The sequence below is a fragment of the Calonectris borealis genome, chromosome 3 (genome assembly GCF_964195595.1).
Source record: "Calonectris borealis chromosome 3, bCalBor7.hap1.2, whole genome shotgun sequence".
NCBI classification, from domain to species: Eukaryota; Metazoa; Chordata; class Aves; order Procellariiformes; family Procellariidae; genus Calonectris; species Calonectris borealis.
This window is the reverse complement of record NC_134314.1, coordinates 81,313,426-81,331,220: the sequence shown is the minus strand read 5'-3', so window position 1 is coordinate 81,331,220 and position 17,795 is coordinate 81,313,426. Positions and strand designations below refer to the sequence as shown.

Below are 17,795 nucleotides of genomic sequence, written 5' to 3'. Positions count from 1 at the left end.
TGTAAAGTTTAGATTTTCATCTTTGACTATTTTTTGCATGCTTTACAATTTATTCTGTCTTTTGAAATACACATTTTATTCATAATGTACCAAATAAGTCTGCATATTTTCTACATATTTTATGTGTCTCCTGATATGCCTTGTGTATGCATACTGTCTGACTGTATCCTGTGAATAATTGTTATTTTTACTAGATAAGGCATAGTCTAAAACAATACTGTGTGCCTGCACATGACTCTCACAAGTGTTTCTTATGTGGAGGACCTATACTACAGAATTTGTTTTAAAGCATTTTCTGTTTTGTTTATATAAGATAATGCTAATTTAATATCACAATCCAATTGTTTTCATAGTATTAGTATGTCTATGACTTTCACTGAATTTTGGATTGGTTTCTTAATGCAGTTTTGCATTGACATTTTTTCATTATTTGAGTCTGTTCCAATAAGAATATAATTATTTTGCTACTAAATTTAATTTACTCCTTGGAAAGCACTTTTCCCTTTTTCCTTTGAGAAGCAAAGCAGTGTGCTTTTTCTCTTTGATGATACCCACATCACTCATAGTATTATTGACTTGTTATTGAATTCTATGCTGTTCAATTAAAAACTGCAAAGACATATGTAGAAACGGAAAAAATCTATTTAATGTAGCAACAAACATAAGAGTGTTCAAATTTAGAAACCAAGGTTTTAGATTATATGTATTTCTACTTAAAAGATAAGGTTTAAATTCTGAAGAATACCCTTAAAAATATATTTTAAAAGGGTCATTTTTTACCTGCCTACTTGAAATATACCTAACATTTAGTTATTTAAGGCGAAAAGATTGTGTTACTCTTTCTAAATCTTTTTTTTTTTTCATTTGAGTTAACTTAAGCATTTGCTAAATTATCCTGAATTATAGAAATCAATTCTAAGTTGTTGATGACCTTTATATTTGTTTAGTTACTATGAAAATTTTCTAACTTCTCTGTAGGCTGAGTATTTAGTACTCCTATACTATAATTTAGTGCTTCTAGAATATGATGTATTTCTCTAAAGTGAAAATACAATCTCATTGGTTTTTAGGCTTACATATATGAAATGCGTTCAAGCACTTTTTCACATAAACTGGGGGGACACACAGAACCTGTCATCAATGTGACTTTTAGTCCCTCATCTCCACAGGTAAGTCATTGCTTTTTTTCCTCTTTGTAATTAAAATATGTAATCTTCACTGTAAGCTTGCTTTTTACTACTCTTCTATTTACCTGCCAATATGTTGTGCAGCTGTAAGGCTGTTCATCTACTTCCAACTATAGTGTGGTTATTGTGTCAATTATAAACTCATGCAAAATGCTGCACGCTACAAAGACAAATGCTCTGACTAACTGCATACAAAAAGAGTTCTGGCATGGGAACTATTGTGAACCTGTACTTGTTGAGCGTTGGGAAAATGTACATCCACCTCAAATTACCTGAGTAGACTACTCCTAATTCAGAGAATTTAAGAGAGAAATAAGTAGGGGCAAGGAAATGGCAAGGGGCTCAGGCCTGCCATAATTACTCAAAGGCCTGAAAGATTTAAAAAGCAATGTTATTTTAAATGTGCTGTGTCAGAATAAATAGTGAAATAGCTTTATTACAATGTTTTGAAAAACTATTACTGTTGTGTTTTGAGCCTTTCAGATATCTATAGGTAAAAAGTACTATATTTATAAGAGAGTGCACAGTAGCTCCTCTTTACTTCACTACCTCCTCAACACTGGCTGTACTTGCTACTATTAAAAAAAAATTATGGAGTAAGTGTAATTTCTTTACATGTGGGAATATTGTCATATTTACATATCTCCTTCCATTTGTAAATAAAGATGCTAGCATTTCTGTGATTTTAGAATTTCTGGAAGTTTTATTCCTTGTGTATATGTTGTTTGAACTGAGAAATTGTTAATTGCTATCTTGTGGTAAACTATGTATTTCTCCTCTTTGGATTCAGCAATGCTATATTCAACCAAATGGTATAGTTTATTAAATTTTGCACCCAGATTAAGACTAATTTCAGATTTAGCACTGAACACAGCTCTGCAAAAAAGATGTTATATACTGAAGAATAGAGCTGACTGTAGTCTTGCAGCATCCTGATCTGTGGTCCAGCTGTTGGAATGCATTTTGGTGGAAAATGTCTTGCTAGAGTTTAACTGTTAAAAGTCTAGAGGTTCAGTTGCAATAATACTATGAATCAAGAATTTGAAGTAATTAAATTCAGGCAAATCAGTTGTTGACTGGGGGGCAGAATCCGTAAATGGTGTAAAATAAGCATTGGCTGTGGATTCAAGCCAGACTGGTCTAACTCTGAAAGTGTACCTTGGGGCACAAAGCCTTTAATACTGAACTTCATGAAACATCACACAGTCAATTTAGTATTATGGTTAAGAGCCAAATCTGAAGTTCAAGGACCAGGAACCCTTTTCCTGAAGAGCTCTCTCCTGAGAAGCAAGAGCTGTGGATTTGAACCAGCTTACAAATTTCCCTACAGATATGGTTCTGGGGGAAGATTTTGGAGCTGATGTTATCAGGAACACTTTACTAAAAAGCAAGGAATATGCAGAAATTGCTTCTTTGAAGGATTACAGCTGAAATGTAAATTCTGTTAACCAAGCTGTTCTGTATAATAAGCACTCTGAAATGCTTTCTAAATAAGTATTTTTGAGGGAATTGCAGAACCGAAAAAAAATAATTACCTGGACTTTCCAATATAGGATTTAGCATAAAGTTACATTCAAAGGCACTAGGAGAAGGCACTAGGAGAAGAAGCTAAGAAATGCAATGGTAAGCTTGTAGAGTGGAAAAGAAGAAAATCACAAATTAATCAGAAAAGAGTAATCCCATGCCTTGAAAGAAAGACTTTATATTAGACAGCCAGGGTTTCCAACACTGTAAGACTTTTATACCTACTGCTACTACTAGTTAGGGATTTAAAATTGACACTATTCTTGTTTCATCCAAAGTTTGAATGCATACGGTTAAGAATTATACTGGGTTCTGAATAACCTCTGCACAAAGCCCTGTTGCATTCAGAGGGAAACACTGGCAAGGGAAGGAGTAAGGGGTGAAAAAAGGGAAGTGTCTGATGAGTGAAATTCGAACATTATGGCTAAGCTTTCTGCTGTGGAAAGATCCAGCCAAGAGTGAGGTGTACTGGCAGCACTCCAGTTCAGTGGTTGCTTGCCCAGCACCTGTCCATGAGGTAGTTTGTTCCAACCATTATTATAACTCTCACTTGCATAAATGTTCTTCCAGAAAAGAGGGAAAAACCCTGGATGGGTATAATAGTGATTTTTTTTACTGATGGGGGGCATTGTTGCTTTCATCATATAGTACTCCGGAATGATTTATAAAATGGTTGCTATGAAAGCTGGAGAAGGGGAATAAGATAGAAGCTTTGCATTTATCTTAGGTTTATTTTCAAGATGATTTCTCAGTTTTAGCTTCTCATTGTCACTTCCTTTCATTCATTGTTCAAAACTTATGTAGGGAAAAGTGTTTATCTTACCAAAAATATTAATTGAATTTCAATCTATTTTAGGGAATATACATTAAAGGATATTATAGTGTTTAACTATAATAACTATAACTATTAACTATAACACATTTGAGTCAATCCAAGTTAAAATAGGGTGGGAGTCTTATCTTCCAAATATGGGAACAATAAATCATGTCTCTTTGAAATGTTTTTGAAGCAGGATAAAAGCAAATGGGGACACTATTGTCATCTGCTGGTTTTTGGTGGCTTTTGTGTAGTTGAGTGTTGGTTTCATCTTTGTACAAGCTGGGGGTGAACACTGTATGGCAAAACTATCCAAGTTTTATGTGGCAAAACCCCTAGCATATTATTGTCCTCATCGGTAGTTGTTAAAAAAAAAAAAGCAGAGAAGAATAAAAGAAGCTCCAATCTCTGAGCCAATATACTGTGCTGGTAGTTACTTTTTCATGACAGAATCATGACTTTGAAATCAGTATGCATTGCTACCTCTCTACTGATATACTGAGAGGTAGCTTCCAGAGAGAGAAAAAACTCCCATGCCAAACTACACTTTAACAGAACGTGCCCTGAGCAACCTGATCTGAGTTGGATGAGATAATTTCCTGAAGTCCTAGAAGGCTACCTGTCTGAAATATACAGATATTTAAACACATGCTTAGTAAGTCAATGTAGGGCATTTGATGAAAAATAATCAAAAATAGAATTTGCATTGCATGAAATATGGCAAATCTGTTCCATTCTCTTTGTCTGTAGATTTAAAGGAAGTAAATATACGACAGTTTGTTGTGACCACCTGACTGATATACTGAGAGATAGCTTCAAGAGAAAAAAAAAAAACAAACCAAAACTAGACTATAATGGAAAAAGTCCTCAGAAACCTGATCTGAGTTCAGTGTTGACCTTACATTGAGTAGGTTTGATGATAAGATTTCTTGAAGTCCCTGCAAAATGAATTATTCTCTGATTTTGTGATAGTGCACGTTCTCCAGAAATCTCTTGTCACTGAAGGCATGGCTGTTTAAAATTGCCATGTAGAAAATATTAACATCATTTGATTACCACGTAAGTTCCACTTGTGGGCTGTTTATCAGTAAAATATCTAATTTACGTGTGTGGAAGGTATTAATTCAAATTGTTACTCAATAGAATTTTTTTTGCATTAATTTATAAGTCTGATTTTGTGTTTAGAAGTACAGATATATTTCAAATAACATTAGTTTCAGGTATTATTATATTGTGGCACACTTAAGTTAGATAATAACTGACAATAAGTGCCTTACTTGGCAGCTGGAGAAAGTTAAATGAATAGTAGAGATCTGGAAATCTCTTTCACAGCTAGATTTGCATGGGAGCCACTGAAAATTTCATATTGATTTTCTGCTGACCTGCTTGAAAGGAGACACATTTAATGTTCCCAGTAAGGATGTTTGCTTGTGAGTCTCTCAGATAGTAATACAATTTAGCACTAAAGCCACCACTTTAGTCAGAATTGGCTACAGGTGGTTTTGGATGTGTCTGAAAATATGAGTTATCATCTTTTACTAGCTACTAACAAAGTATACTTTTCCTGGCGGTCACATCTGGAGATTTCACTTTAGAACAACTTGTATGAAAACTCCATTCTTTTGCAATTTTGGTTCACCATTGATGGTTCACTTAATCATAAAATTTTCCACAATGGAGGTAGCTTTTGTGGTGATATGGAAAATTCTTTTTCAGACTTTAATTTTCTGAGTTTTGGCTTTAGTATTGAATCAGTCTTGTCTCATCTCTATCTAGGGCACATTTTTTCCAGTATGATGTTCTTCCTTAGGACTCAGGACTATCTTGTCACAGACTAAATCATGTAGATTTAAAACCTGTGACCAGCTTGACCTCTAATATGATCTCACTGAAGTCAGGAAAGCTCTTTCACATGGTTCTTTCGACCCTACTATTTGGCCCAGTCAATCCCAATTACTCCCGCTCATAATCCACAAATACATCAAAACTAGTTGTAAATGGAATTTGGTAATTTTAATTTTTCTTTCTTCTGTAATTTTGTCTTTGGAGGAATAAGCAACCAGCTGTCAGCTTTTCTGATCTTCCATTCCAGGAGATCAAATTCAAAGGCTAGAAAATGCCATCAAATTCTAAAAATTCTAGTTTTTATTTTGCTTTTCTGAAATGTATTTTAAAGTTTTGAATTCAGCTGGAAGACTAGAGTAACTTTAAAAAATTAGGTTCTAAAAAGTTTTCTATAGACTTTTGTTGAAAAATTATTTGGTAGAATCCTTTGTCTTATTCATGGCCCTTGGATGGAAAAACCTTTATACTCATGAAAGAATTATAAGCAGAAGGTGGAAAGTAAGCTAGCTTGGACATCTAAGGGGAAGCTGCAGTCATGTCAGAAAAACTTCAGAGGGAGTATATCCGGGAGTGTGAGTACTCTCTCATAATGAACAAGAAAGCAGCAAGGAAACAGCAATGAAAAGGCTTGAGATGGAGGTCTGAGGAAAGAGATCAGGACTTTTATTTTTAGGGCAGATAGCTCACTTAAATTAAAATCTGGCAACTCAGTAACAGCCAATGGACAGAGATTCTCTTGTACCATCCAAGATGATAAAAACATCCAAATCTATAAAGTGTAGAAATGGTTTACTGAAGCCTCAGAAAGCTGGACACTGAGACTAGGGGTGTAAGCATATTTGTGGAAAAGGACACCTGGTAAAAATCTGAAGACTGATTATTTTCTTTTGGATTTTAATTAGCTTCAGAAGGAATAGGCTTTTGCAAATAGGTTACTATTCATCTCAGAAGAGGCACTTTCCTGAAATTTTAGGAAATCCACAGATCGTCCTGAGCTGAACTGAATATGCCTCTACTATGCATGTTAAACAATTACATTTAATTTGCTTATAAAATGGAATTCTCTGAATGCAGTAATGTCCTGCTTAGGAATTATGCGTAAAGGAGAAGAAAACAGATGCTTTGTTTGATCAGAAATGGACTACTGAATTGTTAATTATTCTTCAATACAAGAGTTCCCAGACTCACTTGTTCTACTGTAGAAGTTTTTTTTACCATAGGCCTTTCTACTGTAGAGGCCTTCAAGCATCTGCTGTGCTGTGCTGCTATGTTGAAGTTTGTACTCATATGCTGTTGTAGATGTTAAACAAAACATGTTTGCAACTGCAGCGGCTTAAGCTAGCATATTTTACTTTTTTTTTTTGATGAGCTGGGGCTATATATGCAGTCAGTCAACTGGCTTGGCTGAGAACCTTCCGATGAAGAGAGTGATTAAAATTGGGTGACAAATCAGAGAAGACTGTGAAAGAGAGAGACTATTTAATGTTTTTCCAGCATGTCCTCATGTGTCTTAATATCAAGTCTTCAACTGTTCACTCATTTCACAAACCTGTTCTCTTTCTACGTACTACTTTAAGCTGCTGAGGAAGAAATTTCTTCAGTCTGTTTTCTTCATAAGCAGTAGTGTACAGTAATGCAGGCTTTGTATGAAGACTGACTGTGCCAAAGACTGTACTGCAGTTTGTATCTGGTGAGATGTTATTTCCTTTACCCTCGTCCAGCCAAAGAAGACAGCTGCATTAAAAAGAAAAAAAAAGCCTGCCACTGACCTCATATACATGCTTCTAAGGTTGAATGTATTTCTCTCCTTGTCTTCTCCTTGTACTCTTAGCCAAATATGTGTACTTTCATTTGTGTAATCTTAGTGAATTGAACGAGGATTTGGAGTGAATATCTCTTAAATTTAATGAACATATCAGCTTAATTTTTCTATCCATCCAATTTAGTGAAATAGCAATCTGACTAAATTTTATTAACGTTTCATTTTCATCCACCATCATGTTCAGTATTCCTCTTCTTTTATCCTCAAATATACAGATTTATTATCCTGGTATTAATTGTAAAAAAAAATTGGGATGGCAGTTAATACAATTTATCTTAACTCTCATGGGCTAAAGGCTGTTCCAGTTTGATCAACTTGTAAATGGTACCAAGACATTCATGCAAAGTAACCAAAGGCAGCTGCATGTGCCCTTTCTTACTCTAAGACTCTAAGACTTATGAGCAGGAGAAGTTGGATTCACTGGGCCAAACACTGAGGTAAAAAGGTCTCTGCAAAAGGTAACAGCACCTTGAGTGCTGTTGAGCAAATGAATCATTGTGACAGCAAGTGAGACTTTTGGGTTTTTTTTTTTTATAAGACTGCTTTTTTAAAAAATTGTTGTCAGTGATTGACTCATGCTGCTGTGTAGTTTACAAGCCCATAACTTGTTAATAATTTATGAGATACTCTTCAAATTTAGAGAATTTCATAACCCTTCAACTTTCAACAGTTAAATGGATTTAGAAATTCAGCAAAAACACAGAAGTACAGCTTATCTTTTATCCTAAATTTAGTCCTAGTCTAAGTGGCTTGGGGGAAAAGAAGGGCTTCAGCTTTACCCACCTTTGGGAGATTCTCAAAGTGGACTTGACTTCTTACAGTGCCTAGTTTGGCTACTGCCTTTAAGTCACTGGTTACTTTTGCAAATCTTGGCCCTTGCCTTTTTAAAAACTGCTTTGATGGAAAAGAACGTAGAGCTTTGGGTTGTACTACACTCCTGCTACGAGGGTGGTCGAGCCTGTGGAGAACCTATTAGCGTGACACAGCAGATAGTCCTACTGAGTTTATTCCAATCCCTGAGAATTCAGAATCAGAGCTCCTCACTGCACATGTATATTTCTGCTTATATCAGGAAGACCATTTCTTTTGCAGCTTCTAACAAAACCCAGTAATGCCGTGTGCCTATTAGTATAGGAGTTGATGTTGTTTAGCAGAGAAATTTGTTTATACCAAAGGAATTCTTTGGTAAGCGCATATGACAACTATAAAGAAGGATGGCAGATCTTAAAAAAGAAAGGAAAAGCCTTCTGTAAGCTAGAAAGGACAATATAATTCAGTTTAATCATGGGATACTCCAGCCATTCTAAGTGTGTTGCCAGCAAAAAACAGCTGTACAGCATATGATTTTAGATAAATATGCTTGTAGTGGCAAGCTTCTCAATTCATAGCACATTTGTCATAAAATTTTTACTGTACTTCTTACAAGTGTAAATATTTTATTGAATGGCACTACTAGGTTGAAAGGGGTGGTACTAAACAATTGGTTACTCAGCTGTTCAATTTGAATTCTGTCTACCAAGAATCTAGACAGGGACGGTGGGGGTCACTTGTGGACTGGAAGGAGATAGGATTGGCTGGGAGTAAGAAGGAAAGGCACTAACTGTAGTCATAAGGATAATTTGGAGAACAGACAGCTTCTCAGAAACCATCAGATAGAAAATGAGAGTGAAGAGGGAATGGTGGAGACTAAGCACTGGAGGGAAAGAACATATGTGTGGAGAGAAGTGATGATATTGGAGAGATGAAGAGAGTGCCTAGAGAGAGAAAATGAAAGCCCTGCAGAGAGAAGTAAGAGAAGATAGCTGCAAGGTTAAGAATGCAAGGCTTCTAGTTAAGCCTTTTTTCTGAAAAAGATAGCAAAAATGAGATGCCCATGCCTGTTTTTCAGAGTTGCTGAGAACCAGAGGTTGCTCTTGACTTAACAGTTCTGAAAATCACTGTACTCAATGCCTCAGAAAAAAACGCTTTTCCAAAGACATGAAGTGAAGCTGCCAGATAAAATAAACCTCTCTTGCCCCCTTCACACACTACACAACTGTCTTCCAGGAACCAATAATACAATGTTGAAAGGGATAAGCAAGTGAGCATCTACTTTTTATGCTCCATGGAGGGGCATGGTGAAAAATATTTTGTGAAGTGTACTTTGTACTTTGAATACAGTCTCCTCCTCTGTCCTGAGAAGCTGAAGTGACGAAGCTTTTTCAAACACGAAGAACTAAAGGACTAATCATTAGGAGTTTGTCCAGCTATGTTTCTTATATAGAAGTAGGAATTAGAATTTAATTATCTTACACAGCCCTCTAGGAAGCTGTCCTTCAGGTATCTCATTTCTTTTTCTTGCCATCTTGAAGAGAGTGTCGCTATCATGCATTTCTTTTGCTCAACAAATAATATTCATAGAATGCAATTGAACACTTGCTGATACTAGAAACCATTCTGGGGGAGGTTTCAGTTCTAAAATTCCTGGGCTTTCATGTAGAACAGGTACAAAGCTTCTTCTCCACATCGATTAAAATTCACGCATTTTCATTCCAAGAAGATTCTCCTTTCTTACATGGTCTTTAAGAAACTTAGGGCCAAATCGATTGGCAATTATGAGATAAATGTGTAGAGGATGTATAACAAAGCAGAGTTCAGCCATTAAAAATACAATTAGATGAAATACAAGGAAAATGAAGTATGGAATAAACTGCATTCTAAATGAGCTTTTGGAAAAGAGAAAGCTAAGTCTTAGCTAACATATTAAATATGAAAAGAAAAACAGATACAACTTCTGTCTCAAATTAAAATAGCAACATAAAACGATTCCAGCTGTCCAATGAAGTATGATATAGCCACACCAAACATTTTGGCCCAGCTCCTGGCTGTATCTGAACTGTGTACAGCATAGTGTGGGGAAGGCGGGAAGCAGAAATTCTTCAAAGCTGCCTTTTGTGCCTCTTTTCATCCAGTCCACTGCATAAAGTACAGCAGGCTCAGAAGTGCTTGATTCTGCACTCGCTAACAAGTTTTCCCTGTGAGCTGGTTTGGCAGCTGTGGGGGGCTTCTGTTTTGCCTTCTTCCTTTCAGGCCTGCAGTGTGTGCTGGAGTAGGCAGGGAAGAGTAGATGCTGATAAGGGGATCCTCTGACCCTTTTTCTTATGCCATAGAAATTTTCAACAGCTGGAATCACCATTGTTCCTACTCGCTGTGTTTCTGAAAAGTAGTATTTGAGATGTTTAACGATTATGGTAATTCACGCATTAAAATGCTGGCATTGTAATCTGAGGGGATTGGTTGATCTACGGTTTTTCATAATTCACTCACAATGTATCTACTTTGTCTGGAATATCATAGTAGCTGAGACACCCTGTGACATGTTTTTTTACAGAACTGTAGCTGTATTCTATCCAGCTAGTTGCTTACTCATTTAAGAACCTTTCTTGAAACAGATAGATCATTTTCCCAGTGACATACCATACCATAGTACAAACCCACATCTGGGACTTATTCCAACATTTATGACCTTCATTTCAGCTCCTCTGCTAAGAACATCTGGAGAGAGTCACACTGACTCTTGCCACTGTCTTTTTTGTCTCTAACCAGGTAGTGAGTGACCTATATTGTGCATTGAAGAGAGAAGTTAGGTCTGGAGAAAGACAAATGATAAAGCTGCAGTTTGTCTTTTAAGATGTCACCTCAGTGTGTGTGTCATTCTTTCACCTGAACGCAAATGAACCACTTTTTAACTCAGATAAGGACCCTGAAGAAGGATTAGCAGAGGATGATGGCAGTAGCATGAAATTCTAGCCCAACTGATATCAGTGGCTTTAGTAATTTTGCTTCTGGTTTCCCAGAGAAGCTAAACAGAACACTGGTTCATTGCCTGTTATTACTGGAAGCAGGGAGAGAGTGGAAGAAACAGAAATGTGATATAACTTCCAATTATAAGGGAATTACTTGAGACAAAATATACATCTAGGATTCTTTCTAAGGCAGATTGATATTAAATTAGATAATGTTTTAGTTAATTTTATTAAGATCTCAGGAAAGTGTCCATCATTTATCTTATTATAAGGTTCTCATTTTATCCTGTTGCATTCAATCCTAGGGCCAGTTCTGTTCAATGTTTTTATCAACGGTCTGGATGCAGGAGTTGAATGCACCATTAGCAAGTTTGCTGATGATACCAACCTGTGAGGTGCTGTTGACTCTCTTGAGGGACGGGATGCCTTGCAGAGGGATCTCGATAGATTGGAGCATTGGGCAATCTTTAACGGCATGAAATTTAACAAGTCCAAGTGCTCCTGGGATGGAGTAACACCAGGCACAAGTATAATTTTGGGGAGGAGTGGCTGGAGAGCAGCCCTGCAGAAAGGCATCTGGGGGTGCTGATCGACAGCAGGGTCAATATGAGTCAGCCGTGTGCCCTGGCAGCCAAGAAGACAAACCACATCCTGGGGTGCATCAAACACTGTATAACCAGCCAGTCAAAGAGGTGATTATCCCACTGTGTTCAGCATTGGTGTGGCCTCACCTTGAATACTGTCTGCAGTTCTGGGCCCCACAATTTAAAGAGGATGTTAAGGTCCTTGAATGCGTCCAGAGGAGGGCCACAAAGCTGGTGAAAGGAATGTCCTATGAGGAGTGACTAAGGACTTTGGGCTTGTCTAGTTTGGAGAAAAGGAGGCTGAGGCGTGACCTCATTGCTCTCTACGGCTTCCTGAGGAGGGGACGTGGAGAGGGAGGTGCCGGTCCCTTCTCCCTAGTATGCAGTGACAGGACGCGTGGGAATGGTTCAAAGCTGTGTCCGTCAGGGAGGTTTGGACTTGACATGAAGAAACATTTCTTTACCGAGAGGGTGGTCAAATACTGGAACAGGCTTCCTGGAGAGGTGGTCAATGCCCCATGCCTGTCAGTGTTTAAGAGGCATTTAGAAAATGCCCTTAATAATATGCTTTAATTTTTGGTCAACCCTGAAGTGGTCAGGCAATTGGACTAGATGATCATTGTAGGTCCCTTCCAGCTGAATTCTATTCTATTCTATTCTTTTCTATTCTATTCTATTCTTCTTCCTACCTCCTCCTTTCCCTAGTAGTACATACTGAGGAAATCTCTGATGGCATTTCTTCCTAGCCCTGCACTAGCAGAAGGGACTGAATGGGTAATCATGTCCCAGACTAGGCATTGGCTCTGTCGCTTTGGCGGAAGGAGGCATGTACCTTCTGATGGGGGCGAGAACTGTGGATCCTCTTGAGATAATTTGACCATCTGAACAAATTTGCATCTGAACAAACCACATGTGTGGAGTGCGGTTTTTGAAAGTCTTCTGTGTTCATCCAGTTGAGCTGGGTTTCCACAGGATGGCAAAACCCCACATCTCTCACACTAGCGAGGCTCGAAGATCAAGTCTTTGGTCTAAAACAGGACATGCTCCTGAACTAAATAGTTGCAAATCTTATTGAGGTAAGAAATACCTGTTCATTTCCGCATGGATTTTTTTTTCTCCTTGTACTTATTTTTAGAAATGCCTGAGCTGTCTCCCTTGGAAAAACATGCTAAAACAAAAGAGCCTGAGAACAACAGTATTCCGTCACAGTGAAGGTCCATCTGGACCAATACTCTGTCTCCAAAGTGGCCAACCATAAACGTCTAAAGGAGACTATATGAGCAGTGCCAGTCTACTTCTGCCAGGGTCCTGGGGGTGCTCATAGGCCTCAATGGCTGGGACCAGCATCCCCTGGGATCCCCACCCACACCATCTCCTGCCAAGGGCCCAGGGGATGTGTCTCAGCTCAGCCTGGGGCCTTCAGTCCCTGCCTCAGCCATGTTGTAGGTATGCCCATCTCTGCCCCTGTCTCCTGGATGAGCCTGGGACCTTCACTGCGGAGAGGTGCTCTCCTGGGTGGACCCCTCAGGCCTAGGTCAGAACTTGTCATGCATAACTCTAGACATAACATAGCTTAACTTTTCTCTTTTTCCCTTTTCCCTTTTCCCTTTCCCTTTCCTTTCCCCTGTGCTCACCATGAGTCAAATAATGATGAGACTGTTATTTGCCTGAAATGTCAGGGGTTTTTCAGCTCCAAAACCACTTTCAAGAGCACATATCACAAAGGTTACAAGTGGAAACAGGATTTTATTTTATTTTATTTTATTTTATTTTATTTTATTTTATTTTATTTTTCTGAATCTGTTTCAGAGCCAATGTTCACAAGCATTAACACAATGCACGTGTGTAGCCAGGAGCAGGCTCATGCATTCTTCAGTTTAGCTTGCAAAAACATCCTTTGCAGTCTGGCAAAGGCAAGTCACAGAGCTACAGAAAGTAGCAGCAGGAATACAGGCCAAGCAGTCCCTGTTTCCAGAAGAGTGAGAACTTGAAGAATGAGGATCAGGACTGACCACACACAAAAGAAGAAGAAGAGGTGTGTGGTACTGTGGGGTATTTTCAAAAGTATGACACATATTGATGAGAAGCATACTTCTTGCCTTCAAAAACTTGCTCCACTGTGCTTCTTGGTCAGTGATGCATGAAAAATTCTCTTGTGCCTGCCCTGTGCTTGTATTGCATGCAGGGAGAGCTGAAAAGTGGCAGCTCCTGATGGTGCAGCAAGCCTGGAGCCCTTCCAAGAACAGGCTGTTTTGCTCAAGCAAGAACACCTGGGGAGATGGAGCCAAGGGAAGAGCAGAGCTCGCTCCCGCTCCAAACTTGCAATGGGAAAGAAAGCTGGAGAGAGCCAGGGCACGAGTGGTGCCTTGGAGGTGAAGGAACAGCAGGCAAGAACCTAGCCAAAATGGCCCAGAGGAGCCCTGACAAGGGGCTGTGCTCAATGCCGCAGAGAAAGGCAAAAAACCCCCATGGACCTTTGCCAGCTCACCTGGGGGAAAAAAAGCCTTCCTCCCCCCAGCTGCAGGGCACGAGAGGCCATCTTCGTGGTGCATGAGCAGCAGGCAGTGACCTAGCCAAAATGGACCAGAGGACCCCTGACAAGAGGTCATGCTCAATGCTGCAGAGGAAGGCAAAAAACCCCCGGGGACTAGTGCCAATCTGCCCCGGGGGAAAATTCTTTCCTGACCCCACAGCTGGCGATCGGCTATTCCCTCAGCACGTGAGCAAGACCTGCCTCCTCGTCCCACAGGCTGGTCACACCTCCCAGAAGATGCCCAACCCCTATTCTCCCTCAACCTGGAGCCATCTCAGGGGCTTCCTAGAGTGGCCAAATGATCCTGGCCTGATTGACCTTGGGGGCAAGAATCCTTCCTGTGCCTGGCAGGACACCAGTGGGTGCTCCAAAACACTGGGACCCCTTGCAACATCTCTGCATCCCATTTCTTACGGCTGCTGCCCTGGGCTCTGCAAGGAATGAAGATGGCGAACTCTGCAGAGCTCCTCAAGAAGGCATTCCCTTGGTCTTGCCTCTGCTCTCCAGCTGAAAAGGATTTTCATGCATCAGATGAGCTTTGAAAGTGGCCCCCTGGGAGCTGGCTTTGCAGCAGAGAACCTCCAGCAGCCTCATCCAGCCTCCAGTCTTCCTCCCTCAACCCGCTCCAAGTAATTCCACTGGTTCTTCAAGGACTTCCTCTCAGATGTCTTTGGGCTGCCCCTGGACCAGCTCTGTCGCAAGGGCAAAGCCGAGCAGGCTGGCAGTGGGACATGGGAGGATGAGCCCTTTATCCTGCTTCAGGGCATTGTGACTGCTGCGTTGCTCAGTGGCACTGCGACACGGGAGCGATGGGGCCCCCGCGGCCACGCCCACCACCCCTTCACCCAGCATCCTTCGGAGGAAGGCCTTTGGGGTGCTGGCCTCAAGGTAGTCCCTGTGCCCAAGAGGCCCAGGGGGCTGTCCCTGCCCTTGGCCATGCACTGGGCACAGCTGCTGGATATCCCTGGCGTGTCCTCTGCCACTTGGCTCCCAAGGACAAACTAGTGCTGTTACTGTTCTCTCAGGACATGGCAGAAAACAGGATGCATGGGAATGGTTCAAAGCTGTGTCACGGGAGGTTCAGGCTTGACATTAGGAAACATTTCTTTACAGAGAGAGTGGTCAAACACTGGAACAGGATTCCTAGAGAGGTGGTCGATGCCTCATGCCTGTCAGTGTTTAACAGGCATTTGGACAATGCCCTTATTATGCTTTAACTTTTGGTCAGCCCTGAAGTGGTCAAGCAGTTGGACTAGATGATGGTTGTAGATCCCTTCCAACTGAAAATTAGTGCAATTATATTTTGGAGACAAGTCCTCAGCAAGTTATTTGGAAAACATCATCATGATCATGGAACATTAACACTAAAAGGAATGTTTTCAGATAATGCTTCAAGAAAGAGAAATAGAGGCAAAGAGATATGCTAGGTGTTATTGTCAGGAAACATTGATTGATTGATTGATTCATTCATTCATTCCAGGAGAACTAAGAAAGATTTAAAGAATCAAAGGGAAAATAATTGCTTTATATTAAAAGAAATGTTAGCAATTGAAAAACTGCTAGCATTTAAAAAAACCTGATTGTCAAAGATTTGTGTATGAATATTTTAAATAATTTAGAAAAAATATTCAGCCTAAATCAATGGAAATAAATATCAGAGGATGTTATCATATTTTATTCCTGAGATTAAAATATGTAGTGTGTAGAACATAGAAAAGGCTCTGTCAGCATAAAACAAATCCTTTGATAATTTTTTGTTTCTCCATCTAGATCAATGCCTTGATCCAATTCACCTTGCAGCCAAGTCTTTATGATGATATGAGACACGGGGATAAGAGCAAACATTTAAGGTGAGGGGAGGAAGAAGGCAATAGTTATCATTGGATATTGGCCCTACAGATATGTCTGGGGAACTACAGCCTCAAGTAATTAGTCAAGTTCTGAAATATACACCATTCAAATTATTTGTTTAAAATTAATATAAATCTTCCACCTACAAGTAGCCGGGACAAATAATAAAATAAGATAATAAATACTCTGAATAAGAACAGATGCAACGGACATTTCACAATTCTAACTAGGCAGTAAGTACTACTAGAATCTGGGGAAAAAAAATGAACACTGATTTTGCTAATAGTCTATTTTAAAAAAGTGATACACATGGTAGGAAAAAACATCCCAACTTTATAAACTGACAGGCTTAGAGCCAGCTACTACTGATCTAGAACAAGATCTTGGGGTTCAATACATGCATGTAAGCATCAGTTTAATGACCAGTAGCAGTGAGTACACCAAAAAGTGTTAGGAATTATTAAGAATTAAAGGGAAAGCAGAACAGAAACATCATCATGTCATTGTATAAATGCATGATAGTCTGTGTGCAAAGTCTGATTTGTCAATCTCAAAAAACATTTAATAGAATTGGAAAAGTTTCAGAAAATACTCACCAAGTTGATCAAAGACATGGAATAGGTTCGACAAAGGAAACAACTAACTAGAATAAAGATTCTTCAGCCCAGAAAAGAAGCAACTCTGAGGTGTTATATGAGACATCTAAAAAAATGAGTAAATTTTGTAGCCTGCAGAAGATGAATAAGGAATGGTTGTTCATCTTCCAATACAGAATTAATGGATATCACAGGAAGAGAACCTGTCATAGGTTAAAAACAAATGAAAGGAGATGATTTTCCATCACATGTAATTAAGCTTTGGAATACCTTACCATGGGATGCTGTGAATGCTGAAATTCTATATTGTTTTAAGGGAAGACTAGACAGATTCATGGCTGAGAAATCTGTTAAAGGTAAATTAAACTACATAGAGATCCCCTTTTCTGCAAAATGTGCCTGGATTTCAAGTTCTACAAGCAGAATGTTAGGGATGATATATTTAGTCCATTCTTATATTATATCTTAATATTCTTAAAAGTTCATTCTTTCCTACATTCTGATTTCCTAGACATCCACTTTGGACCACTATCAGAGGCAGGATAGTGGGCTAGTCTGACCCAGTATGGTCATTTGTATGATCTATATGCAGTGAAAATCTCTGTGATTTTTATGATATGAGAGTTAGAGTTGATATGAGTTTAGAAATGATATGAGATGTAGAAGTTCCATAAACTGACAAGACTGGATGAAGGACTTCACTTGTTTTCCCCAGCCCAAAGGTGGAGTCACCTCCATATTTGAATTTAATAGCTTAGTTTTTATTTTACAGTTACACATTAAATAAATATTTTGCTGGTGATCTGAATAAAGTTATACCAGATCTTTGATTATGTCATAAAGAAAACAACTGAAATCTCATATATGTGGTTATGATGTCATTGAAAATTGTCTATATCATGTTAGCCAACATACAGTCACAATTTCATTATTCTAGTTACTGTAATGCCTGAGCTCTGTATACAAAATTGCCAGACTCCCTCTTTTTAGTGCTTTCCCCATTTCTTCCTTCCTCCCTAGCCTCCCTAAGAATTAGGCTCTGCTCCACTTTTCCAAAAAAGTTAACTCTTTATTGTTTTCCACAATTGATATTCTCCACCATCTATTGGAGCAGCGTCATCTTTGTGGTACAGTAACGTTATTAATTCTGCACCTCAGGCTTTTTTCCTTTATTTTTTTGAGTGCTCAGGTTGATTCAGATGTTATCCCATTATTTCTGTCATAGAGGAAATGCTCTCAGTAACAGCAATA

The 17,795-nt window shown here is 39.0% G+C and overlaps 1 protein-coding gene across 1 annotated transcript in view; it reads left to right on the top strand.

Annotated features, from left to right (window-relative positions):
• The window catches only part of WDR27 (WD repeat domain 27), an 89,054-nt gene extending 73,103 nt beyond the window's left edge, over nucleotides 1-15,951 (top strand). The window contains exons 23-24 of the mRNA XM_075144602.1: nucleotides 1,071-1,169; nucleotides 15,868-15,951. Of these exons, the coding sequence (XP_075000703.1) occupies nucleotides 1,071-1,169; nucleotides 15,868-15,951 (183 nt within the window). The remainder of the gene's footprint in view (nucleotides 1-1,070; nucleotides 1,170-15,867) is intronic.
• Nucleotides 15,952-17,795: the final 1,844 nt, after the last annotated feature.